Consider the following 27,046-nt stretch of genomic DNA (forward strand, 5'->3'; position numbering starts at 1 on the left):
TGGGTTAGATTCAGGTCATGACTTCCCATCTCTCTGAGCTACAGAAAAACACCCATGCATAGTAACAGAGTAGTTGTCATGTTTCACTAGTTTTAAAAGTGCATTAAATAGCACATTATTACAAATGAAAAATAGGTCTACAGCACTACAAATGTGTGAAAAACAGTAGAAATAGGTCAGGTCAAGTCAAGTGGGTTTTATTGTCGTACCATCCATATACAGGTATACAGCGGCATGAAATAGCATTCCCCCAGGACCAGACCGTAACATACAACAGCGGTAACTGGGAGAGTTTTCCTAATGCTTGAAGTGCAAAACATGGGATAAAATATACAACCTTTGGTTACTTGATTTTTAAATGTTTTGATTAAAATGCTTTCACAGCTGAAAATGTGGTTGTAGCAAGCTAGGGATATGCTCTATATATGTAAAGTCAAGCACATTAAGTATATTTCTGTTCTACTTCTGAACATTTAGATCAGTATATACAAATTTATATTATTTATAATTACATGGATGGGGGGCAGCATGGTGGTGCAGTGGTTAGCGCTGTTGCCTCACACCTCTGGGACCCAGGTTCAAATCTCCGCCTGCGTCACATGTGTGCTGAGTTTGCATGTTCTCCCCACGTCATTATGGGGTTTCCTCCACGTACTGCAGTTTCTTCCCCCCAGGCAAAAAACATGCTAATTGCACTTGCCTATAGGAGTGAATGGTGTGTGAGCATGCCCTGCAATGGGCTGGCCCCCTGTCCTGGGTTGTTCCCTGCCTCATGCCCATTGCTTCCAGGATAGGCTCCAGACCCCCCACAACCCAGTAGGATAAGTGGCTTGGGAAATGGATTACAAGGATGCTTAATTTTGATACAGCTGGACAAGGATTAGTCTCTGGAATTCTCCTTAATATTGAAGTACTAGTTTGCATGTTGGGATTCTTGCTAACCATTTTTTCTTTTTCCTACACTTCTCCCCCAGGCTCTGGTACTGCCTCTCCATCGTGGGCCCCAGGCTGTGACTCCTCTTGGCAGGCCGGGACCTCCTCTGCTAGCAGCAGCAGTAACCGGGGTCGGCGCCACAGCACGGCCTCTGACAGTGCCGACACAGGTATTGGCACGTCCTGCTCCGACAGCGTGGAAGGTGAGCCGCAACACCACCCTCGTCTAGTGCACATACATACACCTAGTCAGTTAAATGTGTCACCCACGCTTCTGACAGACTGTCAAAACATCCATATTCCTCAGGCCTGTGCTTGTTCATATCTACTTTCAGTTAAAGTAGTTTCTGGCATTCTGTGGCGAATTTTGAATAGCTACTATGTGGTCTTGTGGACCAGTTTCAGACTGTCTTAAAGATTTATCTCCCCAGACTTAAGTGCACTTTGAAAATGGGTATGTTTGCCCATGTCTCAGACTGACCATTTTCTGCTCAAACTCAGATGTGGGAATTTCAGAATGAAATTTATCGACTGATATTTACAGTGAAGCTATAAGGGATGGATGTCTCCAGACTTCAGTCAGGTGTCAGAATTGAGTTTATTGTTTTTGCAAAGGTATAGAATTTAACCCTTCTATTGTTCTAAACTATATGTATTTTTTTGTCTTTGTTAAATAAAGAAATGTTTCAGTTTATTACTTTTTCGGGCCTTCATGTACTACAGTGTAAGTGGTGAAGATGATGTAATTCTTTGACCATTTATTTAAGATGAAGCACAGCACATCTTTGGTTAAGGTATCATGTTCTTGCCGGATGTAGTTGGCAGCTACATTTTCAGTAATTGGACAAATGGTCGCCTAACAACTGAACATATATTTGCCCCAGAGAGCTCATAAACATGGCTGGAAACGATTACCATGCAGCCTCCCTGCCCCCATCTCTTGTTTGGGTGTTTCATCGTGGTGTGTGAGGCAATGTGGAGCCATGACACCCCCCTCCTCAAAACGGCCACATGCTCTTTGAGGGTATTACAGCTGACACTGCTGAGGGTTAAGTGGGGGATGGGATGGAACCTCTGGGCATACTGCCCATTATAAATACCTCACCATTCAGGGCTCATGCAGTCGGGCTGTTTTCTGTTATTTGAATAATCCTTATTGAATAACTGTTGTGTATTTGTGCAATACACACTGTATTGGTAGTCGGTAGTTCAGAATCTTTAGGAAGAATCTGACTGTTAAACAGTACTGAAAAGCACACTATTTTCTGGATGAGCATTGGATGTTATTTCAAACTGTGGGCCCAGCCCCTTCTTTTGGAAGGTGGTTGTACGTTTCCCTGCTTAGTTGAAGATGTTGGACCCCAGACTGATTGAGCTAAGCATGATTTGACCTTTCTCCTTCTACAGGAGCCTGTGATTTTAATGCCGGAACAGCCCTATTAATATACAGCTGTCCCTTCAGTGTTGACCCCCCTCAGAACATAACCAAAGCTAACATCTTGGGGGGGGGGGGGTGCCCATTCTTGTAGAGAGTTTTGGAAAACTTCTGTAGGCTGCTGAACTTAACTACACCAATTTGTGGTGTTCTTCTATAGTTCAAATTTATCAAGCTTTTGGTCAGTGGGGATCAAGCCTCTGCTGGGGGAAGCTTGGCATCAGATGTTTTTGTTCAGTTTGCTAAGTCTGCTTGTTTACCCAACAAGAAATGGTTGTCCAGGTGACAGCCAGTAGGCTTGAGATTTGTTTTGTCCCATTGGGCTTTCTAACAAGATCTGTGAGATGCAGCAGGGCTTCCATGGAGCTGTTCTGGGACCTTCACAATCCCAACTTTGTTTCTATCTCAACCTTATACATCAAGCAGTTGTACATGGGAGCAGTTGGCAGCTACTAACTAGGGCCTACAGCAATGACCCAGTCAGACCCAGCCTGAGTGCGAGCTGGAACCCCTGTGACCTGTCCCAGATTTCAGCACCTAGCTCCCTGCTTGTATGGTTGGATGTTGACTATGTCTTGGTTTGGCTGATCCCAGTACTGTTGGGGTCTGAGAGAATATGGGTTGTAGAGAGCCATGGCCACATCACATGGTTTTAGGATTTTTTTTATCACATTATCAGTATGATTTGTGCTTCAGTTACTACACCTTCAGGCATAGTTAACTTTTGCCACTGTTTCTCCGGTTATTCTTTTATTGTGTTACTTTAAGTCTTCTCTAGAATGGCTTGAGATTTTACTCTATCTATATTCTGTGTGATTAGTGTGAAATTCTGTTGTCTTTTGAAACAAACACCATTTTCTATGCAGTTGAAAGCCATTCCCATTGGAGGTGGCCTTGGTTGTTGTTTGAGGAAAGGAAGGCAGAAAAATGTACCCTACTGTGCCAGAGAACCTCATGCACATGTGGGGTTTGAACTGCTGTTTCTGACCTTCTATCCCCTTTTATTCCCACTGAGCACAGACAAATAAAGGTCACATTTTTTATGTGCAGACACAGTATACACAAATGGCCTTCAGTAACAGAAGAATGACTTGATCACTTGCCTTTCCCTTTGTTCCTTTCTTCCTTAGGTCAACTAATCGAGTAGAATGTGAAAGAAACCCAGTCAATTATACACAGTAACATTTATTTTATTTTATCACAATGTTTTGAATGCATACTATTTGTAAAACCTTCTATACCAGTTGAATCAGATTATTTGCTAAAATAACTCATGAGAACAGCCATTACAGTATGGCATGTTATGAATCTAGTTAGTGGTTACTGGCAACATTCATCACAGTGTATTTCACAAACTTTATACTGGTGGCACCCTGTAATGTTCCCTAGATATGATCACTGCCAGAGGCACCGTTTTCAGAATGGGGTGGGGACATTTATGCCACCCCCATGCTTTCACTCTGCCCATCCCCTGTGTAGTTTCACTGGTCATAAATCCATACCATAGAAGGGACTCTATTCCTGGAGCAACCACATAATTGGTACATTGGGTCTAGCCTGCTTCCATTTCCCTAACAGTACATTGTGCCAGTATGATTTTAGGAAATTGAATCTGCCCCGTGATCTCCCTGTGTCCTCATTAAGTCTTGTTCTTTCTCTCAAAATTATTATTTTCTCCTTCAGTCTGCATCACCTGCTTATCTAAAATGAATGTCTGTGATTTCAGTTGTTCATAACAGCTTCAACCTTCAAACAGAGCTTTATTCTGCTTGCATAGTATTTCCAATGTAACCAGTCACCAGACAGGGCATAGCCTTATAGGATATTTAGTGGGAATGTCATTTTTGAACAATCCTGGAATCATCAAGAGATGTTTTGGTGTCCACTTCTGTCATAACCTGCTGTTGATGATTTGTGTTTTGATATTTTGACCATAAGCATTTTTTTCTGAGTAAATGGTCAAATTAGTAATGCTGAAAATCAGATTAGTCTTAGCTCTATGGTGCATGGTAGCAAAGTCACAATGATGAAAGTTGTCTTTCTGTCCTCTAATAGAATCCCTGGTATTGAGTAACACCTTTCGGTGCTCTGGAGGGGGGAGGGATGTTCCTGTTGGAAATTAAAGCCTTTTCACCTTGAGAAAAAGGATGTTTAATTTATGGTGGGGTTTATCCTAGGGAGGGAGGAAGCTTGGATAAAACTGTGGGTCTCGTAAAAATCCATGTCAGCCTATCTGCCTTCTAATCCCTTACCCCAAAAAGGTACAAATGCCTTCCGTCCAAAAGCAGGCCACCGTATCTCTAATTATACACCATAACAGCAGCACCCTGCTCCTTCTAATTACCTTGAGGAGCCTCAGGTTTCATGGTTATGTTTGTTCACTAAGCTCATTACGTTTGTCATCTTACATTCGATAGTTATTAAAATGGCCATGGTCATGGGCATTTTAGCTCTAGGTCATGAACCTGCAGGGTGGATCAGGGTTGTAGGATTTATTTAGTGTTCAAAACTCTAATTGCTTTTGTAGCTAATTTGTGTTCAGTTTATTTGCTGTCAAGCACTCACCCCCATTGTCATTTCATACCAAATGGTAGCAATACATGGAACACTCTGTAGTATTATGTAACGAGCCATACACAGCTGTTGAATAACTAGATTAACAGATATCATCTGGATACAGATGCTGAGGTGGGTTTATTTCTTTAGTTATTTTTCTTTAGTCTCATAGTCTTAGGGCAGTTAAACCCTTGTTTATCACTCCTGCCCCTACAGTGTTTATGTCAATGGAAACACTTATTTTGGGTGAGCACTTATGCAACATGGGCAGGACCTTGTAATTGCGAGAAGTGTAAGGTTGTAGAGCCTAGAACTGGAGGTGTTGAAAGGCAACTAGATACTAGTGACTTGTAGTCCAGGAATAAGCACAGAGGTAGCCGAAGACGTGCTGGAAGAGATACCAGGGATTCTTAGCTCATCTAATAATATTAGTTGGTGTGTAGCTCATCTTACTTTAGGATGACGAAACACTTGGACCAACATCTCAGTTGCATCCTAACAAGCAGTAGCACTTGGCCACCTCCTACCCACACACTGTGGGTTTTATTTCACCTATGAAACAATCAGAATGGGGATTTAGGGCCAAGGGATGCTAATGAAGGCTTGCATATTCAGACAAGCTTTGGATTAGCTGTGGATAGTTTGAGGGAAATAGGTGGTTCATGGAGCGGGATGGTCTCCTGTTTGATCAAAGTAAATGTTAACTCACCAGTTATTCCTGCCCCCCCACCAAGATGTTACTAGCAGAGGGAATTCTTGGAAAATGAGATTAATTTAACATTTGTAGTCACCGTTGGATGCTAAGACAGCCGAATTTGGATCATCAAGCGTTTAGCTGCATCAGGGGTAATTGTGTTAGGATTTGATGGGAGCCCCCCCCCCCCACCCCACTCCTTATGGCCTAGTGTGAGGTCTGAGATCATCTCCATCTCAGGGACTAGTCCACACACCACCTGCTCCTCACCCATTATTTTGATGGTGGGAATGGGGGGGTGTCCTCAATCATTGCCAGTGTTCCTGACCTGCTAAATGATTGACACCCTTTTAAGTAGGATACTATAGGCTCAGATTACAGAGGGAACCTTTCACTCATCTAAAATATGTCACTGACCGTGCTGGGTGTAGGTCAGGTTGCTCTTTTAGCCTATGATGGGTAAATGGATGGATGGATGGACGTAGTTTTTTAAAAATACATTAAAATGATGAGGGTACTATTTTTCATAAAATGCTGGATAGTACTTTTATATAGCCTCTTTGACAAAGGCATGCATGGTCGTTTTAAAACATCAATTACCGTTTTTGATTAATGAATTTTATTTATATATTACGTCTACTTGGGTGGTTGCCCAAACTGCTCATGCGTCCAGTTCTGTCTGGTCTGTCTGATAATCTGCATTAAAATGCTGGTGGTCTTGGTGCAGTGCTGCATATATTAGGTGTTTCTGGCACAATAGGGACGTTTCTACTAGGGCTTGATGTCGTTGACGCTGAAAATGCGTCAGCATCAGTATTTTAAATCGACACATCATTTTTTATTTAATAATTTAAATGAAATTACCTTTATAATTTCTAAAGTGCTTCCAGCCATTATAAGAAATGTTTTTCTTTAATATCACCACATAAGTATAGGAGTAGTTCAGATTATTATCAAACAAAAAGGTGGTTTGTACACTGTGCAAAGTTTGATGGCACACCAATGCAGCACGAGCGCTTTGTACGAGGGAGAGCACACAGGTGCTATTCTGGAGAAAATGTCTAGGCTAAAATCTATTGTAATTGATTGATTGGTATTGGTGTGTGTGACTGTGCATACTGGGCTTCTTGGGACCAGTGTGGTTATCATAAATTAGAACTGAAATTAACCTTATTAATGTTTTGGGCATACTACTAATCTGATTATCGAATTGTGGCTGAAAATAAAGTTTGTATAGTGCTGAAAAGCCAGCGTCCTTTATCTAAAGTACCATAATGATGTGTAGTTTGTTGTTGTTTAACTTAAATTAAATGGTCAATGTGATTTTCTGGAGGTAAATTGTTTCGATTAATTGACCAATTGGTAAAATAGTTGATTAAATTAATCAGTAGAAAAACAGTTGTTAGTGGCAGCCCTAGTATCCACAAATCAACACCTCTTTATATGATTGTGTTAAATGAGAAAATTAATTAATAGTGATGATGCACTGATAAGGAAATTTCTGACCAATAACAGATTATTTCAAAAACTACCACTGATACCTATTGTTTGGGAGCTTAAAGGGAAACTTCACCCAACATAAATTAAAGGATGTATTTTTTTGGTAAGAGAACATCAACTCTGGCATACAGTAATAGTCCCAGAGCACTACATTTTATAACTGTATGCATCTTATATTTTTATAATCAGATAATTGGGTGATGACAGCAAGTGCAACTTGCATGCTTGCAAAGCAAACTAATAAGCATGTTTGCAATCTGTAAGTATTTTGCACTTGAAACAACAATCAATAGCACATCAATTTGCAATTGTTATAAAAACAACGTTCTGAGAGGGGGAAGTAGCATTTAGTGGAAGATCCCACTAAACAAAGTGTATGTGTGTGTGTGTGTGTGTGTGTGTGTGTGTGTATATATATATATATATATAAAATAAAGCAGTGGATGGTTTAGGAGTGTCTAGCTTGGGCTGCTTTGCACACTCGCTACAGCTTGTGATACGCAAAGGGCTGCTATCACAACAAAATGTAAGTGATGCTATTGACAGTGGGAGACAAATTATGGGGCATTTTAAGCATTAGCCACTTGTGTGTACTTGCTTGGAAGATATTGAAATTGATCTGTAAATGCTTCAAAAATACTTAAAACAAGATGGACAAATAGGGTGGAACAGTATGTTGTGTATGTTTCTAGTAGCCTAATTCACTATGATTTTTTGGCATACAAAATGTTATCGGAGCTGTACTCGTATCGGCCAATATAATCTCAATACCTGAACAGGGGGTATTGGCACTGTAAAAGTGGGATCCGGGCACCTCTTTATAACATATTTATTTTTTACTGTAGGGCTTATCACTAATAATATGCAGACAGTACGGTTTATTGCTGTTTTTTTTCTTTGACTGCTGTGGTGCTCGTTACGGGGGGCAGGTTTGACATTGTTGGTAGACTTGCCACCTGCCTTCTATTGATAAATAAAATGCTGCATCCGGTTTTGAACCAATACAGGATGCGACTGAAAGCTGCAACACTAATTGCGGGTGTTTGTGACAGTATTGCATTCGGCATCTTCTACTGGATGGCAGTGCTTCTTCCAGTGGTGAAATAAGCTCATAGTATTTCTAATTTTTGTTGGCACTGGTTTTTATTGCATTCTCTTATTTGTTCAATAAATTCCCATTTGTGCTTTTACAGCTGTGTCTGCACTTGTGCTCCATTGCTGGTCCTGACAGGCAGTCACAGAGGAAATGACGTCACTAAATTGCATTGAACTGTTGTCGAGGATTTGTTATATTGATATTAAGCAAAATCTATATAGCAATAATTATCGTTTTATCACCCAGCCCTACCTAGATACCTTGTCTAGCCAAAAATGTATTTGTATATACATGAATTCAGTTTGTACTGCCTGTATGAAGTGACATTTAAAAGGATGTTTGTACACAAAATAATAGCTGTCTTCAGAGACTGATCTCTTCCCACCGCCATGTGAGTTCTTCACTTCTCTCTCATGTTGCCAAGGAAACCCAATGCTGCTGAGAGAGCTGAAAGAGCCCAGTGGTTCTATTCGGTATATGTGAAACATGAAGTTCTCTGTCAAGTAACTGGCTCCTGGTGTCAGCAGGGCTTAAGGTTGAATGCTTGATGAGTGATGAAAGGACATAAAAGGGGAACGTCACATGTCAGAGCATTTTACATGGTTATGGGCATGCTATTCTCAAATACAGTAGTTGTTTTAGATATTCTAATTGTTGTAATATCAGGAAATTTGAGTCACCTAGCGTTGCTTTTTACTTGAATGAAGTTATGAGCTTTGCGTTTGGGTTGAATGAGCTAATTATTAAATCATATAGCATAATAGCATGAGCAATTGTCATGTGAGGCAGGACAGCCTACTGGATCTGAATGTTCTTCAGCAATGGAATGTATCATGACATTTAATGATTTTATCGGCTAATACTGGCCTAGTAACAGTTAAAGGGACCTCTTATTGCTGCACTTTTGGTACATCTGGGATTTAATGCGAACCGTTTCTTTGACATATATGCAGTACTGCTATTGCACTTCTCTCCAGGATTTCATGCTCTAAAAGTGATTTTACTTGACATGACGTCCGCTGCAGTCCTGAACTCTGGGAAGCATAAGGCCAGAGGCTTCTTGTTTGTCACTTGGCGCCCCCTCGGGGTGGGAGGTGGAACAGACATTTGGCACATTACTATAACTAGATCTGGATTATCTGATACTTTTAAAGCTGATTAAACATGTAATTCCTGCCCTTCTCAGCGTAGATGTGCTGCCTTCTCTCCTTCTGTTGTGTTCCCCTTACCATACTGTACCAGTAAAGACTTTTTGTAATGCCCATCCAGTATCACAGCACCTCCCATTATCGGCATGATGCTTCAGCCTTTGCTGCCCATTGAAGCGAGCAGAATGCCTGCTGATGAGTTTCAGGATCCTTCATTTTTAAGCAAAGTGGGCCTTCCTCATTTAACCTTGCTAGGGATTGTCCTTTGATGCTGGCTACAATACTGCAGTGGGGGGTGAAGCAGCAACCCAGGTATGCGTCTTAATGTGTATACTGTATATGCTAGACCTGTATGAACAGATGTAATAGCTTAGCAGGCTGGGAAAGGGGGACAGTTTGGAGAGCACATGGGACCATCTGTCAACCCCCCCCCCCCCCCCCCCCCCCAGTGAGCGGAGTGCGCTTCCGGTCCTGGTTGATGAGTTGTTATGCAGAGGGTACAGTCAGGGTCAGTATCTTTCACCGGTGGAAGAGGCACGCATGACATCACTGCATAAGCAGGATTCTTTATTGAAATCTGTCATAGCTTTTCCAAATTCACACTTTGGTGCAATTTGTGCACAGCAGAGCAGAAAATGTATTTTGTATGTTATTATTAAAACTGCAAATTCAAACACAATTACGAACACTTCTAAACCAAAGGAAATAATCCCTGTTACAAGTGGTGCAACAGTCAGCTGTGACAGCTGGTTGGGAACAGGTTTATACGTGTATTGCTTTTGTATACCAGGCTGAACCACATGTTTTTACTTACAGGTGAAAATCCATCTGTATGTCCTGCATGTTAAATTCCTTTCACTATTAAGCACATTTTGTTATATTTCCTAATCAGTTACTCAGCAATATGCTAGAGGATGAGGGTCCAAATAAAGAGCAAAAGCATACATTTATGTGGAAGCACTTCACATTAAGTTCTGCTCTGTAATACTGACAGATGACTGCATTTCACATTCACTTTTAAATATCACAGAACAACTGCAATGCAAATACATCTTGGAAAAAAGACATTCAGGTTTGACGGACTCACCCAGAATTGTAGGTTTAGCCTTGCGGAGTAGCCTTGCCTATTTTTATCATCACGTGAACTAAAATTATTGCTTAATTTACTTTGTTTTAGAGGCTATTATGTTGACGGGAATCAAAGGTTCTCACAGTTGCTTAACCATATACTTTTATACAGCACGGTATATATAACCATTTTATATTGATTATTTTTCATTAGTGTGTTGTGTGTTAGGGCTAAATTACAACAGGGAAAAGTTCACATTGCAACATTTTCCGAAAACATGCACCATAGATGAACTGGAGTTCCTAAATTAACTGTAAGTGTGACTGAGTGTGCACCAATTGCAATGTATGCATTTATTATTTATTGACTTATATATTATAAACGATTACTTAATGAATCGTCCAAGTAATCTGTAGATTACTGGATTTATTGATATAATCAATACTGAAAACTAGGGCTGTCATGATTAGTCAACGTAGTCGATGACGTCGACACCTAAAATGCGTCGATGATATGATTTTAAACAATGCCTTGTTTTAAATGATTTTAATGAAATTACCTTTTGATTTCAAAGTCATTATAGCAAAAATTTTCCTTCAATATCAGTACGTAATTATGGGAGTAATTCAAATTACCACAAAACAAAAAGGTAGTTAGTACACTCATTCGTTAGTGCAATCATTTGATGACATAACACAGCAACATTAGCACCATGCATGAGCACATGAAGAGAAAACACACAGGCGCTATTCTCCACCACCAGAAAAACACCATCTCCGCTAAATATAAGGATATAGCAGATTTATAATGGTTACTAACTTTTGGACATCACAATACGCCTCTATTTACTACTACATTGTTTATCGAATTGTGGGTGTAACTAATGTCAGTATAATACTGAAAATCCGGTGCCCATTATCTGGAGTTCTGATATCAGGCAGTCATGCAGACTGCTCATATTCCCATTTGGCGCCCTGCGTCTTCTGCTGGTTACATCAGCAGATCTGACTGAAACCAGAGGAATCTGCAGATCTGCAGCTGGTCAAATTACTCTGAACCCCAACCTTGTACTGCTACTCCTCTACAGACTGCTGCTGTTCACTTATAACTGAATGAGTGTTGTGTCCCGTCCCGTCCCCCCCCTTCCTGTTCCCGTGTTGCTGGGCTGAGCTTCCAGAAACACATGTTTGATTCCCTGACAGCACCCCTCCAGGAATACTACACATCACAACACATGTTATAAGCTATTACAAGATGCTCCTCCCCCTTTTTCATAACAGGCTTCTGTTCAGTTTTTTTCCCTGTATGTCATTTTACCTTTTCCACCATTCCTTTGCTGCTCTATCCTACACAAGCTGTTACTGCTAGGATCCTAATTTAGTTTGCTGCTTGTTATGCACCTTGGGTGCTGCCCAAATATCTACAGTTGGGTTGGAACCTAATATAAGCCTAGTATAATCTGGATGAGTCACCTCAAGGAGAAACCTGAAGGAAACAATGATCTTAGTGAAGTTCATTAGTGAAGTACAGTTATGTTCTGTCCTTTTGCTTATTGTGCATTGAGGGAATGTTCATCACCTCGCAATGCCATACTTTTATAAATCTGCTAGTCAGTTCAGGCTAGTTATTTATGGCTTAACACAAATAAATCTATCTAGAATAGACTGGCAGATGGTGTGAGATGCAGGTGGATAAATAAGGGTTAATCTTTGAGCCTTGACTATTTTAAGGTTGGACATGGCCAAACTTATGGCTGCTGCAGAGTTAGTATGATCACCATAATGTGTGTGCTGTTTGTGCGGCACAGAATTAAACTTTAGATTAGGTCTGAGTAGTTGTGTGACACACCTCAGTTCTGGGGTTCCTGGTCATTCTGAGATCAGGAGAAATGCTGCAAGAATGTGTGTGTGTATGTATGCGTATCATTTGCTGGAGTGTAGTGCATGCAGGTATTTCTTGATTTACAATGGTTGTATGCTATAATATTTTCCAATTAGGATGGGTTCATTGGAAGTCAAGTATGAATAAGTAAATAATTACTGTCAGTGAATAAGTAAATATTTACTGTAAATAGCATAATATCAGTACTTGAAAGGTAAATAAATGAGTACAGATTTATTTGGTTATACACAGGAAAAACATGGTATAATATGTTAAACACTCAAATTTTACACTTTGAAATCACTACAGAGACTGGAGGCGTTGATGCTTGGGGTGTTCCATTGTCCAGCATCAGTGGAAAGTATCGTACTGCATATCACTAGTTCAAGAACAGAACAGATTTCAAAGTAAACTTCCGAATGTATGTGCTTCGCCATCACATCAATATACAGTTGAAATATAAGTCGAACCATTGTAAAGCAAGGAGCATCTGTATGTGGAAATGTGCTAGAAGCAGACAGCAGACTGGATTGCTAATGTTCTGTTCCAGAAAATTGGGGAATTGATTTATGGACAGGGTTGTTGCACCTGGGAAAAGGGTGGGGGTAGGGTTAGACACTGAGTTAATGTGACCTATATTCTAGCAGCAAACTAACCATGCGTTTTGAGAAGTCCCCCATACAGTGGGAGGTGACGATTCTGTCAAATAATGGGAAGAAAAATAATTTCCCTCCTAGGATAAATAGACGGGTTTAGCAGGGCAGACTTTAGGACTTGCATGGGCCTGTCTGCCTTGGCTCGTGGCGTAAATCAAAACCAGATGAGCTACCTTTTCTGGGCATTTAGTTCCTTCGTCTGGAATGCCCCCTTCTAGCAAGATTTCCATAAAACTAAGATGTTCAAAAATGTTTCTGCATCCATATATAGTTAGGAGCTGAAAGACTGTATCGTTCACCCTACTTCTATTGTGTCATGAATTTTAAATTCATTAGTTGAAAAGCTTTGTGTTGTGTGCTCTGGTGGGTGAAATGATGCCATATGAGAGACTTCTCTGGAAACCATACCGTTTCTGTGCTGTGTTCTTTTCTTAATTCACTCTACTTGCTGCATTTTTAAAAATGTATTGCCATAGCACCTGAAGCTGAATACCCATGACTGAGAAATAATTGGGGGCCAGAAATAGGCAATGGAGGAGAAATGTTAAACTTGAATTACCAGCATCTCATTGGTCACTGAGGTTACCGTGGGCTCTGGTGAAGCTGTAACTGCCCCCCTGTGTTGGGCAGGATCCAAAGGGGGGCGTGCACGGTGCAGGATGTGGAATGTGCTTTCTTTTTGTTGGCCCACCCCTGTCAGCTGTCCTGCAGTTGCCTGAAGAACAAGTGTCAACAAAGAAGCACTTTGTGATGCCTGGTTTTAAACTACTCCCCTGTAGACTCTAGAAGTGCTTGCAGTGGTCTCAAGTCTAGTGACAAAAAGACTCAGATTTTATATACTGGCAAACAGGTGTTGAATCTGCTAATAAAATGTCATGTTACTTTTAGACTGCCTCTAATTATCACTCAGCACAGACCCCATTCTTTATTTCCCTCATATAACTGCTGATGTATGGTTTGGCTTGAGTGAGTGTTTGGGCAGTGTCAATGTGACACAAGCAATAGATTTGACAGGAGCCATTTGGTTATTGTGATGATGTATTTTATGCTGTTGGTAGGTGCACATTTCTCAGTAACATGAGTTTTATGGTTTGTCATTAAGATTGCTTATCTGGAGAACCAACAAGGTTAGTTTCTAGTGTGCACAGGAAACCGATTTGCATGTTTTATTCCACGCTGATTGGCTTCCTTTAGATGGGTCAGTTTATATAAAACCAGAGAAGGTAGTCTGACAGCCCCCACACAAAATCCTTGCCTTTTTAGCAAGAGACTAACAAGGCCTCATTCCAATAGCATGTTGCCCTCTTGTGGTGAGTGTTGGGAAATGTCTGCATTGCATAAACTGCATGTTACTGTCAACAGTTTAATTATAGTCCGACAGATTAGATTTATCCTAAGTGAGGACAAAATCACATAATGCAAAAAATGATTTTTTTTTACAATTCAAAGTGTTATTTATAATCCAGATTGCTCTTGAGGTAAGCACTGTCCATAGTATTGTCAGCTAGTTTCGGTATTTATGGATTATTTAATATTTTTGGATTTACAGTCCACTACGGATGTGCATCTTTCACTCAGATAATGCTGCAGCTGTGATTTCTCATATGTTATACTTGCTTGCAGTGGTGGTGCCACACATTTCTTCATGTGCAATACTGTATATAGTGAGTACATGGCTGCTTCTGAGTATCAGTACTGCTGAGCACGCTCCAAGTGTAATGCTGCAATTTCTCGCTTGACCTGTATTTGTACCACTCTGCAGTATCTACCCAATGAAATGTAGTAATGTCAAGTGGCAGGGTAGCTGGGTGATTAACACTGCTGCTTGGACTGGTGTGTGGAATGTGCTTGAGTACCTTGTAACAGACAAACAAGCTTTTCCGCATTCAAGCACTGTTCTTCTTGGGCGTTCATTTCTTTCGGGAGCTGCATGCACAGTGATGCCTCTCATTTTGCTTGACTTCAGTTTTTAGCTTATTTTGAGACAGTGGAAGGGGTGTGTTAAATACTAAAATGGTTTCTAAATCCTAAGAAGTTTGATAGCGGAAGAAATGAGCTAAAACACTGGGATCTGGTATTTACAGGCACAGCCTACATGGGGACTGCTCTGCTGCTGGTTGCTAAGTATCAGGATTGTACCAGGCTGAGCTCTATACAGCAGGTTTCTAGAAGCCTCCTTTAACTCCAGCTGGGGCTTTCTGTAGTGTAAGTGAGCTAAATAGCTTGATGCCTGACAGTCTGGCTGAGTTAGTTGAATTTGGTTTTTGAAGAAATTGTTGCTTATTTAAATCCTCTGTTGACTTACTTTGTCCTTCTTCTCTGGTCCAGATCACTCCAGCTCCAGTGGGACTTTGTCCTTCCAGCCCCTGCGGCCCCAAGCCAACATCCCCACAGCTCATGTCATGCCATCCCCCTCCAGCTCCAAGCCCAACAGCCTTTCCACTGGGGGCCGCTGGAGCTCCTCGCAACCTACAACACCCCTCAATGGCCCGCTAGACATGAAGGACCCGCGTCCTGTGCGCCGCTGGTCATCGTTGACCCGCCTGGCAGGACCAGACAAGGGCAACATGCACAGTAGAGCCAGCAGCAGGGCAGATGTGCATGGCTCATTGGACCGAGGCCTCCAGTATGGCTCTCGGCTGGGCAGTCTCCAGCATGGCCTAGAACACCTGCGCCTGGATGTCACTTCAGGCCTCGGTGCACTGCCACTGGGCTCAGAGTCCCGTTACAGATATGACTTAAGTGGTACGACAGATTCCTCTGCCTCCCTGGCCATCAAGCCTAGTACACTGGACCTGACCTTCAGTGCCTTGCCAGAGAGCAGGCCTCCTGTGGCGGGGCTCCAGGCCCCTGGACAGAGAGGTGCATCCCTCGGCCACCAGACAGTGGGAGGGTCGCCCATACAGTCCTCCGTGCGCACCCAGATGTGGCTAAGTGAGCAGATGCACACCAATCCCGTGGACTACCGACCTGTTTCAGACCCCTGCGGGGGTGGCCCCTGGCTTCAGGAACAGCAGAGGGACCGGCTTAGGCAAGATGCAGAGCTTACACAGGTAGGTGTGTGCTCGCCTGAACCACTGCTCCTCCAGTCCTGTGCTGGATAAGGGCACTGCCTTACATTGGATACCTTTGGATTGTGACTGACTGCTGCTAAGGGTGATATTCCTCTTAAAAATTATTATTTTGTACATAAGTAGAGTGGGATTCTCGTATCCACGGTTTCAGTTATCCACAGTTTACAATGGTCTGAAAAAAGGGAAATTCCATAAATAAATGGTTCATAAGTTTTAAACCACATGCCAAACGAGCACAGGCCATAACATGGTGAAATCCTCCAGTCCAGTCATGCCCAGTACATCTTCCTTCATTCCCGCATCCACGCTTCTCCAGAACTCTCATCCAGTCTGTCACTTGCATTCTCAGTGATCACATTTGTTGCCACGCTATTTCTGTCTGCCATAAAAATGTATAAAAAGCATGATTTTCATTGTTTTGTCATCCCTTGATACATATTTTCATTGCTCTGTTTCAAGAATTAGGCTAAAACATCAGAAATCCTTTTATTTGATAGAGAGAGAGTGCAGGGTGTCACTTTAATGTGTGCTCTACCAGCTCAAATCACATTTCACCATACGCTCTACCGGTTAAGCCCAGATAATAACAATAACTTAAGTGACATCTCCTGTGGCTTTATTCTCATTGTCTCCCTTCTTTGTTTGAAAGTTAAGGAATAAAGTGATTGAAAATGTAACACAATAAAACACATCATTGGAACATTTTTTTATGCTCCACCCAGTGGTAGAGTGCAAAAGCCGGTAAAGTGCATCCTGAAGGACTACAGGATACAATACTGTGCAATAATGTACAATGTAATTATTATTGTATTATTATTGGTAATTTCTTACTGTGCGAATTTTTATTTATTAAACTTTACCATATGTGCATACATGAAAAGCATGCCATATATGGGGTCCGCTCATGATTTACTATTATCCACGGCAGGGGTGCTCAACTCCAGTCCTGGGGGGCCGGAGCCTTGTGTAGCTTAGTTCTTTCCCTGTTCCACCATAAATGATTCAGCTCAAGAGCTGTGTGGTAATTAGCATAAGGAGCAGAATCAATCAGTTGTGTTAAATGAGGGGAAACCTAAAAATGTGCAGGGCTCTGACCCCCCAGGACTGGAGTTGGGCACCCCTGATCCATGGTTTCAGACAACCGCAGTAGGTCTTGCAACATTTCAAGCATGGATGTATTTGTATATATTTATATCTTCTGTATATAAAAGCAATATAGGTAACTAGTGAGGATTCCTTCAGTTAGCAAATCCCTTGTGATTTAAGTTCACTTCTGGAATGTGCTTGTGTATGCATGAGTTTCATTTCTATCAAAAAAGCATGTGGTTTTGTTGTCTACAGTGCCTGACGTGTGTGCTTTCTGTGAGTATGTGAATGTGAACTCTGTAATGTGTCTCCCTGTGCATGCTAAGGTGCGAATCCAAGCTCATTGGAACTCTGCATTGGATAAGCAGTTGTGGAAATGGCGAGAGAAATTACTGTGGTTTTTTATAAATATTTAAAATATTCTAGTGCAAATATGACAGCAGATACTAAATGTGGGGACTAGTATTTTATTACTATTACAAATGTTTCACAAGACATAACAGATCAATGATGGCGTGCCAGCAAACAAGAAATAACTTGTGCCTTTTATGTATTTAGTGTGCTAAAAGCAGTTGGGGGAATCAGTGGCTGGGCACACATTTACCGCTGTGTAAGAGGCACTCCTGATTTATCGATGGGTTTGTCGGGACGTCTTCCTTGTGCCTGCACTACCACTGCCAGATCCATGGATGTGAGCCTGCTGAGCAGCATGTACCAGACTCGGACGGGAAGCTTTCAGTTGTGAGATTGTCAGGGATCCGGCAGGCGATGGTCCAGCTGTCAGAGGTGTGCTTCAGCCTGGTGAAATGTGAGGCGAGCAGCGGAGGTCACACCATCCTGCTTCTTTCTCTTTACGGCTACAGTGGCAGGATATGCAACTGTTCATGGCGGAGGACATAGGGTCTAGTCAAACCTGAGTTGGATTTTTCTCATAAGCTTTAAACAGAATGGTATACACACACGCTCTGAATCAGCAACATCTCACAGCATGTGCACACAGACCACTGGTATGAGAACATTGCCTAACCAAAACAAATCACCCTTTAATTACGCGTGGCTTGTAAGAAATTAAAGGGATGTTGCTACAGATGCAGAACGTATATCGTTTGGTAAATATTTTCACATGGCTTTTTACTTTAAAAGTAAAACAGAAGTCAGTATTTAAACCTTTTTTTAAAGCAACTTCGTGTTTTGACTTAAATACAGAAACATCTTAGTAGTCACCCATTTTGCATGTCCTGTTGATTACTGCAGAATATTTGCTGGCTTATCTTTTTAAAAATATTTCCAAAAACAGCTTGGTATGATACTATCCAGTCGTATTAAGATTTACCCCCATGTTTTTTTTAACGAAAACAAGTGTGATGTGATTTACTGCCACTAGAGGGAGACAAATCCAAGGATTTCATGTGGCCTGGGAATCTGTGATTTAATAAAGTCATTAACTTATATGGCTTACATTATTAAATACTACCAATAGTGAGCATGATTACTGTAGTGTGGTGCTATTTAGAAAAAAAGATACCCAACAAAGGGACCTTTTGCTGAATCTGAGAGACACAGTGGAGATAATGAACAAGCCATGGCAGCAATTGTCTCTAGCTCCTCCTGGTGGAAGAGGTCCAGCATCACACTCTGATTTTCAGGTCCCTCTCCCAGTGAATTCCACCATGGCGGCAGCTTGGCAGGAGTGCGGAGTCACAGTTACATGAGCTTGACCAGGATGAGCATGAGAATCAACACCACCACAATAAGCAGGAAATTGAGGATCAAGTTGAGGCCGCGGTTGTTGACCAGATCCATGGATGTAGGCCTGCTGAGCAGCGTGTACCAGACTCGGACAGGAAGCTTTGTGGGGTTGTCAGCTGTCAGAAGGGTTCTTCAGCCTGGTGAAATGGGGAGCGAGCAGCGGAGGTCACACCATCCTGCTTCTTCCTCTTTTCGCATATAGTGGCAGATATACAGCTGTTTATGGCGGAGGATACAGGGTTACAGTCAAACCCTCAAGGTGGACTTTGTCCATTATACAAAGTGCCAGTATGTCTTACCTCACTAGTATGTGTCACTGTACTGCTAGCTTAGCCAGTGTGCATCTGTGTGTCATGCTGTTACCATGCTCAAGGGCAGAATGTGCTGGAATTCAAATTCATAGGGGTGTCATAACTTGCTGTGGGTGTTTTCTGAACATGACAGTGCTGGTTCATAACACCAAGTGGCTGGAAATATATTGGTGAATTAAAGAAAATTACATGCTTTTATTATTGTTCCCTCTATGCAGTGTGACATTAACTGTGATTCTTTTTTAATGTACAAGTTTATAACACTGGAATGAGGACAACTTCCTGGCCTAAGAGTATCGCGTACCAAGCATATGCAAAATTCAGTGGTGCTTTTTTATATATTGGCAAATGTGGATTGTTTTTCTTTATAGCTGATTCCGGTTCACCGTAATAAACATTATGAAAACTAACAATCTAAATCACGCAGCTTTAAGTATATAACATGAAAGAATGTACAGTCAAAACAGGCCTGCACAAGGTGATCTTGGAGTGCTGACGCCATGGTTACTGCTCAATAGTAGCTTGGCTCATTTTACTCAAGGCCAAGGGAAGGTCAGGGCTTAACATCACAGCATGGTTCATTTAGACACTGTGGATTCCTGTTGCTTTCATTACATACCCCATTTATTTCAACACAGTTGAGTGGGAACAGGGACAATGCGACAGTAGAACTAGAAAGGAAGTCCCAGAGGAAAGCCGTCATGACACATCAGGGTGGGACATGGGGTAGGGGTAGAGCAGGGGTGAAGAGCAGCACGACCTCAATGGCCTCTTGCTCAACCATTGTAGCCCCACTTTCACACATCATCCTTTGGCGGCTAGAAAGCCTAGAAGGGCCACCCTCTCCCTCTTAGCAAGCCGCAAAAGTGACAAAAAAAGTCCTAGTGGTTGCTTAACAGGGGTGCAGACTGACCATGCAAGGTTTTAAATTCTAATACATACTTGGCCCAAACACATTTTCTGAAAAATTGGTAGTTCCCTTATTTATCTAGCTACGACTTGACTCCACCCCCTCCCACACAGTCAGTCATCCTATTGAGTAGCTGGTGCAGAGCCACACCCCCTCACATCAGCAGAAGAATGACGTAGATGAGCAGCAGACAGATGAGGATGAGGCAGAAGTTGACAAAGAGGTCCTGCAGGTTCTGCTTAGCCTGGGGGGGCACCTCCATGGTAGATGCCCTCCGGATGGCGGAGCGAGTCATGTGCTGTACCTTCTCCATGCTTAGGACAGTGAGGCGTTTAGGCGGTGGTTGTGGGGATTAAGATGCAAGAGCGTACACTAAGCTGGAGGTTAGTGCAGAGAGGGGTGCAGAGGGTAGAGGCAGAAGGGTGTGGTTGTGAAGGTGGTGCCGGGTATGGCCGTGGAGATCCGATGAGCTCGAGGGTGGGGGGGACTTCGAGGAGCTGAGGAAGGGAGCAGCAAAGAAGGGGAATGAGTGAACAAGTTAGGGAGAAAAAGACATAGAACGTGGGGTATTCTTTTAAACACGAGAGGATTCAGACGCGTATGGACTCTTCTACCGTTGCTTGATGGCACCTGAATGATTTGACGCTTTTACTGGCTGTACTGTTCTCAACCGCTATCATGCTCTTCTCTGAACCAGCTGCTATATGTGTTCAGTTCCAGATACTCTTCCTGTAAAAATATTGACCGGCTTTGTATTATCATCAAAAGATTTTTGCACTGCCATGTACACGCATGTCGGATGTTTCAGAAGGTTTTTTTTATTGTTACCAAGTCCAGTCTTCATTAGGTTTTCTTGATGCTTTTCCTTTAACCCTAGTGCTACTAATTCACCAACCATTGTAGCCCCTTAACTCTGAATCTTGAACCCTACCCCTGCCTCTGGAGTACAAGTTCTTGCAACCTTAGTACTCAGGGTTTTGTCAAAATAGATAGAATTACTTCATGAGCATGGGGTCTCCACTCTCAAAATTCACTTCCTGGTGTTTTCAGTAGGGTTCATATTGTTCTAGAAATAGTAGGATTGCAGATGGAGGGATTTGGCTGTGAATGACATCCAGAAGGTTGTTCTTAGGATCTGTTGTGTGTTTTTCTCCCCTACAATCAGGGAGCTCTTGTTTTGGCTGTGTTTTTGTGTTTGATTTTCACAGGTAGGCACTGTACTGGTGCAGGTGGTTTGTAATGTTCTGCCCAGTTTGTCCGTATTAGATCCATATAAGAGCAGCTGTCGGCAGAGTAGCCAGTGGGATTAGCACAACAGCTAAATGTGTCATTGTCCCCAGCGAAACGGGTTGAGGAATATGGGACAATTAATGCGACCTGTTAGATGCCGTTGTGTTTGTCCTCCATGGCTATGTCACACAGTGTCTCTAGAACAGCAGTCAAAGTTTGGCACCACAGATCTTGGTGGTTGGTCTGATATCACTTGGTGTAATATAAATCACTCTTAATTGCATCAGCAGAGCAACATGAACAAAGATGGTTGTCTGCTTTTCAGGGTTAGGGCTCAGTGCAGAGTTCCACCCATATCCCCACTCTGCCCTCTCTGCTACAATCTAGCCTTCTGAGACCCTTGTGTGTGTTATCATGCTTGAGGGCCTGACACCCGGGGCCTCCTGCTTTGATGAGTCCTTTGAGGAATCCAACACTAAAGCGTCACAGAGGCGCCAACAGCCGCTATATGCCTCACCACAGCTATGCACTGCTGGTTATTCTTAGTGATGACCTTCCTGCACTGAGAGGGGGAGTTGGCCCGTCCTTCCCCGTGCCCCATGTCCTCAACAGCCAACAGTGCAGAGGCGTGGTCGAGACTTAGAGATTATCAGGACCAGTCATTGCACTGGAGGAATTTCTTTGGAGGCTGCTGGACAACTAAGTCCCACTTCCTGCAACCTGGTCCCACCTCTCTGCCAGTGAAGCTTGTATTTTGGGTAGTGAGTGCGAAGTGAAGCTTCTAAGCAGGCGCTGACAATCCTGGCTCTTCCTTTCTGCATGTGAGTGCAGCTCATGGATAGAGAGGCTGCAGGACATACTAACATCTCTACTTATTTGCCATTGCTGGCTATATCTAGCACCTTGTCCCTGGATTAGCTTATGAAGCTATCTCTGTAAACCGAGTCTTGTGCTCCCTGATTCACGTATCCTTCATTTATGCTGAACAGACTAAGCATTGCTGCTATAATTTAATGATGGGTTATCCAAGCTGCGCTTTTGCTACATCTCCCCAACCCAGTCATTTTGCTAAAGGGTACTCCTAGTTCTGGCTCAGTCTGCATAAAGTTGCACTCTTGCCAAGGATCTGTTTCCTTTATTGTACAAAACAGATGATGTCCCGGGTGTCCCCAAACCCTAGTGAAATTGATTTACCTGCGCAAACATTGACAGGCAGTTGTGCTATTTGTTTTGTTTTGAGCCACTTCAGAAATCTTCCCCTAGATGAACATAGTCCCATTTTGGGTGAGTCATTACTTAATCTGACACTGCAGCTGCCGCTGGTGCCCATGTCACCAGGGTCACATGACCCTGAGATAATAGCGTTATGATGCCTAGTCCGAGTGCCGTGTGTCAACACTAGACATTGCCAGCATGCCAGCAGTCAAGGATTTATGAGAGTGCTCTAATTTTCCTGTCTGAGACTGATGACACTACTAACAACCCCTGAGGGCCCAAATTAAGGTAGTTTGTTCTGCTATCTGAACACCTAATCACAGCAGGGCTGGCATTTAAATCTGTAAACTATAGATTGTGTGGGAGCTAGCTGGAAGGTTTTGGAGGTTCATTTAGTGAATTGGACTGAGATTAGCCAGGCCTTGTCGTAAAACTGACCGATGCAGACAGAGAAGGAATTGAATCAAACCTAAGAAGGAGATCTTGCAAAAGTTGGTCTATGAATTCCCCAGCGACTTCGTGACTTTTCCTGTCTCTGAGGTCTGCTTGTTGTCTTGGGGAAGATCCTGCTGGAATAGGTCATCTTTGGAGAGGCTTCTAGCTGGCATTGGCACCCCAGACTGGCAAAGAACTTTCCATGATGACATGGGAGTGCTTAGTAGGGGTCCAGGTAAAACCGAGACTGGCACTGGTTCTCATGCTAAGGCCACAAGACATCCACCCATACATGATGATCATAAATACTTCTATCCACTGTTCACAGTCCATATTTCAGTCTTAGGTGTGTCCTGTAGATTAGAAAATGACCAGTAGTTCTAGAAGCAATCTTTTCTCAAGCTTGTAAGTTACGGGCTGTAGCACTGAATGTTGTTTGTGATGCTTTCAATCTGTGATTGAAAGACTGTTTGTTCCCAGGCGGGACACAGCTGTGCTGCTATTGAGCATGCTAAAAATCTCCTGTTGTCTACAGACACCTCTTTGTGTGAACACTGCTCATTTTGCCTAAATGCAAATTTCACTAAGAGTCATGCATGTGTAGGGGTTGTCAGCAGGGGCCCCACAGGTCCATCATATATCCCATCAACCCTCTGGGTTCCACCTGTCTTGCTGTGCCTTCTTGATATTGTGTCTAATAGCTAAGAGAGTGGGATCTGTGGGATAACAGCTAGGTACGTTCACATAGAGCCTGGTTATAAGCCCAAAGTCTCAGTGGCAGCATCTAGGGTCTTTTGTTTAATATCCTCTCCTTTTGTTTATCTTGCACACAAAGTTTATTTCCACCCAACTTATCCTGTCTGAAGAGGGTGAACTGCATGCTTCTGTTATTAAGTGGAGGTATTTATTATAGCTCAAAGATGGCGGCACATTAAGTACGATATCCTTGTATGGAGTTTTCCGACTCTCTCACGCATTTTTGAAGCCAGAATTTCCCACTGTAATGCTGCAGATCTGCTCAAGTGCATTTTATGGCTTGTTGGACGGCAGATACGAAAGGTTTAATTTATCCCTTGTTGATAGTCCAATTTTTTTTGGCATGGACTAGTTAAACAAGTTTTCCTATTTAAACTATAATAAATTAAGCTTCTCAAAAATATTTTAAAGATCTTAACTTTGGTAAAGCTGAAGTATGTTTACCATCTTGTTGGCTCCAGACTAAAATGAGATGGTAGATCTCAGGGTTTTTCCTTAGAAGTTCCTGAGCTCACCCCTGTGCTTCTCTCAAATGTGCACCCCAGTCATGTATTTTCCACCAGCACCTGGGGAGCCCCTCTTTGCCGAGCAGCACCGCATGAGCGGGTGTGGTGTCAGGCTTACCTGGCACAGTGGTGCGGCGTGCCGATGCTCTGCTGCGCAGGTTCCCAGTTAACTCGGTGAACGTGGAGGAGGGATGGGGGCGACTTCAGTCCAGCAGGCTGAGCAGGGTCTCTGGAAGCTTCTGTGAGCTCGTCCCACAGTTTAAGGGAGGCAGAGCAGAGTGCTGGGGGCGGGGAGAGGGACCGGGAGGAAAGTGGTTAGTGCGCAGCAGCCCAGTGGGGAGGGACGGGCCTGTGACCCTTGACCAGGCCCTCCTCTCCAGGGGAGTGTCCAGCCTCTTCCCCATTACCTATCACATTCCTATGTGATCGTAGCCTCTTGTATGGAGTGCATTTGTTATGATGACAGGTCCTTAGTGTAGGCTTCCACGCTTGGCCATAAGGAGCGCCAGTCATCAGGACAATGCAGACTATTAAACATCCATGGCACTGCAAGGCTAGGGTCTCTGAGTCCCCGCCTGAGCCTTTGGGGAGTCGTAAGGATGGTGGACTGTCCTCTTGCGTGACAATAAACCCTCTTTGCGATTTTTCTCTGAAAGCACTCTATGAAGCCGGCTTATCAGCCAGCCAAGCAAGCGGCCTGTGCTGTTTCTGCACTTTGTTTATAGTAAATAGTTCTGTGTTTGTTTGCTGTCCACAAGCCACAGTTAAAGGGAAAAAATTTGCATTTTTTTCTGTGCCTGGAAGGGAAGAATACACATAGGAGGTAGTGTTTAGCTGTTCATGTGTGTTTTTAAATACAACAGATTGTCTTTCACATAATAACCATAATTTGAATTGTAAGTTTGCAGTGAGTTATCAGATGAGAAAAATTTGATAGTGTCTCTATGTATATGTTGGGGTTATAAGCTGTGGCTGCAAGCCACAGATGAGCATTTCATGAAAGGTCTGCCTTGTCCCCAGTGTGGGAAGTCATGACCCTCTGTGGGGCCTGTGGGAAGCAGCTCCTGCTTCCTTATAAGGAGCCTGACGGACAGCATGCTGAACTAAAAGCAATACCGAACGGGACTTTAAAATGCTGGGGTGAGCGATAAAAATGTAGTTTGTTTTTGGCTGGGTGGGGGATGGGGGGGGCACTGTACTGCGTTATTCCTCTCCATCATGTTTGCACTTGTGGTCTGATTTAATCTTTTTATGATTTCATGATGTACAGCTAAACAGAATTACATACTTTCAATATTGTAGCATGACCTCGAAGGATCCATTTAACATGTCAATTGTACCTCTTACCTTTAGGAGGATAATTCACTGGCACATAAAAATCCGCGAATTAGAAAATACCTTGAAAGACCTCGCTTGAGGGTTTGTATGCAGAATAGCTCATAGCAGTGCTGTGGGGAATGGAGGTACTGGAGGTTAGGGCTGTACGATATGATGATATATATTGCTTGACTTCTAGCATTTCATATTATGGTTGATAGTTTTCGTTTGGTTGCGAATCACACTGTTTTTGGCAATATTTGAAGTAATTTGGGAGTTGCTTTCTTCTACATGGCACAGATGTAGGCTGGAAATTTGCGTGAAGGCAATGTTACTGGCCGATCTGCGGCGCGTATCCGGTCTACAGCCACATGCACACTAGGTTATGCGAATGCGGGTACTCCACAGCGTTTTATGGTGCCGTCTGCTCTTTATCACTCTGCCTGATCTTTACTGCGCCTGATCCAACATCTAATGACTTTCTGTTTACCTTTTCATATTTTAAACATGAATATTTAATATGTTGTTTCATGCTTAATTGAAAATTTGCCAGTTCTAACTAAAAGGGGGGAAATGATCAAATATAAGTACCTTTTATTTGTTGAGTATATAATTCAAAATGTGCTAAGAAATAGGGCTTTCCATGTGGTCATTTTATATAAACTATTCATTGAACTAACAGAAAATGTGTTGTATGTGGGTTACAACATCACACAGCCCTAGTTGGGGTCCCTCTGTCTTCCTGAGAAGCTACCCCGTGATAGGAGCATGATGCTTGGGGGGGGGGTTAGTACTGAAATTCAGAAATTTTTAGTTGGAGTGTTTGTAGCCTTCAGTAAATGATCTTTTATGTGTTTGGTGTTCTAAAATATTTTTGGCTTTAGGAGATTTTTTGATGACCACTTTCTGAAGAGTGTGTGTTAAGGGGATGTTAAAAACATAAAGAATTTTATGTTAATGAAAAGGGTCTGTGACATACCCTGGCCATCAGGCTGATTCCTTGGGGAGATATTTTTTGGGGGTGGGGTGATCTGAAAGCTGGGTGCCTTGAGGGGCCGTGGGAGGAGGTGACAGGAGCGATAGAGTTCTGGGAACCGACGGCTGATTATCTGAGCTATGTGACAGACCGCGGGTGGCGCTTGGTCCCAGTGCTGCAGGCTGCTTTGCTGGGTGAGATCGTCACCACGGAGGAAGCTACCAAATGCACAGTAACATCCGATTTAAAATGGGGTAAAAGACCAGGTCTTGTCCTTCTTCAGTGCATCTCCCCAGGAGTAGACATTCCTCTGTTCCACATGCACAATTTGGGAGTTGTACGTGTGACATTTGCTTTGTAGTTAAGTGCTAGAAGAGATATTTTGATTCCTTATTCATTTATTACATGATGAGGAAAATGGCTGCTCCATAAAGTTATGATATGTACCAGCCTTTTGTGTTTACATAGCTGATAATGGCGGTGCAGTAAACAGTGCAATTTGGTGCTTTGAGC

General features: G+C 42.7%; 2 protein-coding genes across 8 annotated transcripts in view; one reads left to right on the top strand and one right to left on the bottom strand.

Moving 5' to 3' along the window:
• cep85l (centrosomal protein 85, like) overlaps positions 1–27,046 on the top strand; it is a 47,509-nt gene that overhangs the window by 8,674 nt on the left and 11,789 nt on the right. For all 4 annotated transcript variants that reach the window (XM_048985141.1, XM_048985138.1, XM_048985139.1 and 1 more), the window contains exons 2-3: positions 975–1,136; positions 15,297–16,021. In XM_048985141.1, the coding sequence (XP_048841098.1) occupies positions 975–1,136; positions 15,297–16,021 (887 nt within the window). The remainder of the gene's footprint in view (positions 1–974; positions 1,137–15,296; positions 16,022–27,046) is intronic.
• pln (phospholamban) lies at positions 17,580–24,941 on the bottom strand. Of its 4 annotated transcripts, XR_007383760.1 has the most exons (3): positions 24,359–24,938; positions 19,808–19,859; positions 17,580–19,093 (listed from the first exon to the last, which is right to left on the bottom strand). XR_007383760.1 is itself a non-coding variant. In XM_048985144.1 (2 exons), exon 2 carries the CDS (start codon positions 20,409–20,411, stop codon positions 20,253–20,255), a length of 159 nt encoding a protein of 52 aa, XP_048841101.1. In that variant the 5' UTR covers positions 20,412–20,595; positions 24,359–24,575; the 3' UTR covers positions 19,866–20,252. The 4 variants fall into 4 exon arrangements, 1 of the variants encoding a protein (XP_048841101.1); XR_007383759.1 differs by lacking the exon at positions 19,808–19,859 and having other exon boundaries at positions 17,580–19,014; positions 24,359–24,941; XR_007383758.1 differs by lacking the exon at positions 19,808–19,859 and having other exon boundaries at positions 24,359–24,941.

The sequence above is a fragment of the Brienomyrus brachyistius genome, chromosome 19 (assembly GCF_023856365.1).
Source record: "Brienomyrus brachyistius isolate T26 chromosome 19, BBRACH_0.4, whole genome shotgun sequence".
NCBI classification, from domain to species: Eukaryota; Metazoa; Chordata; class Actinopteri; order Osteoglossiformes; family Mormyridae; genus Brienomyrus; species Brienomyrus brachyistius.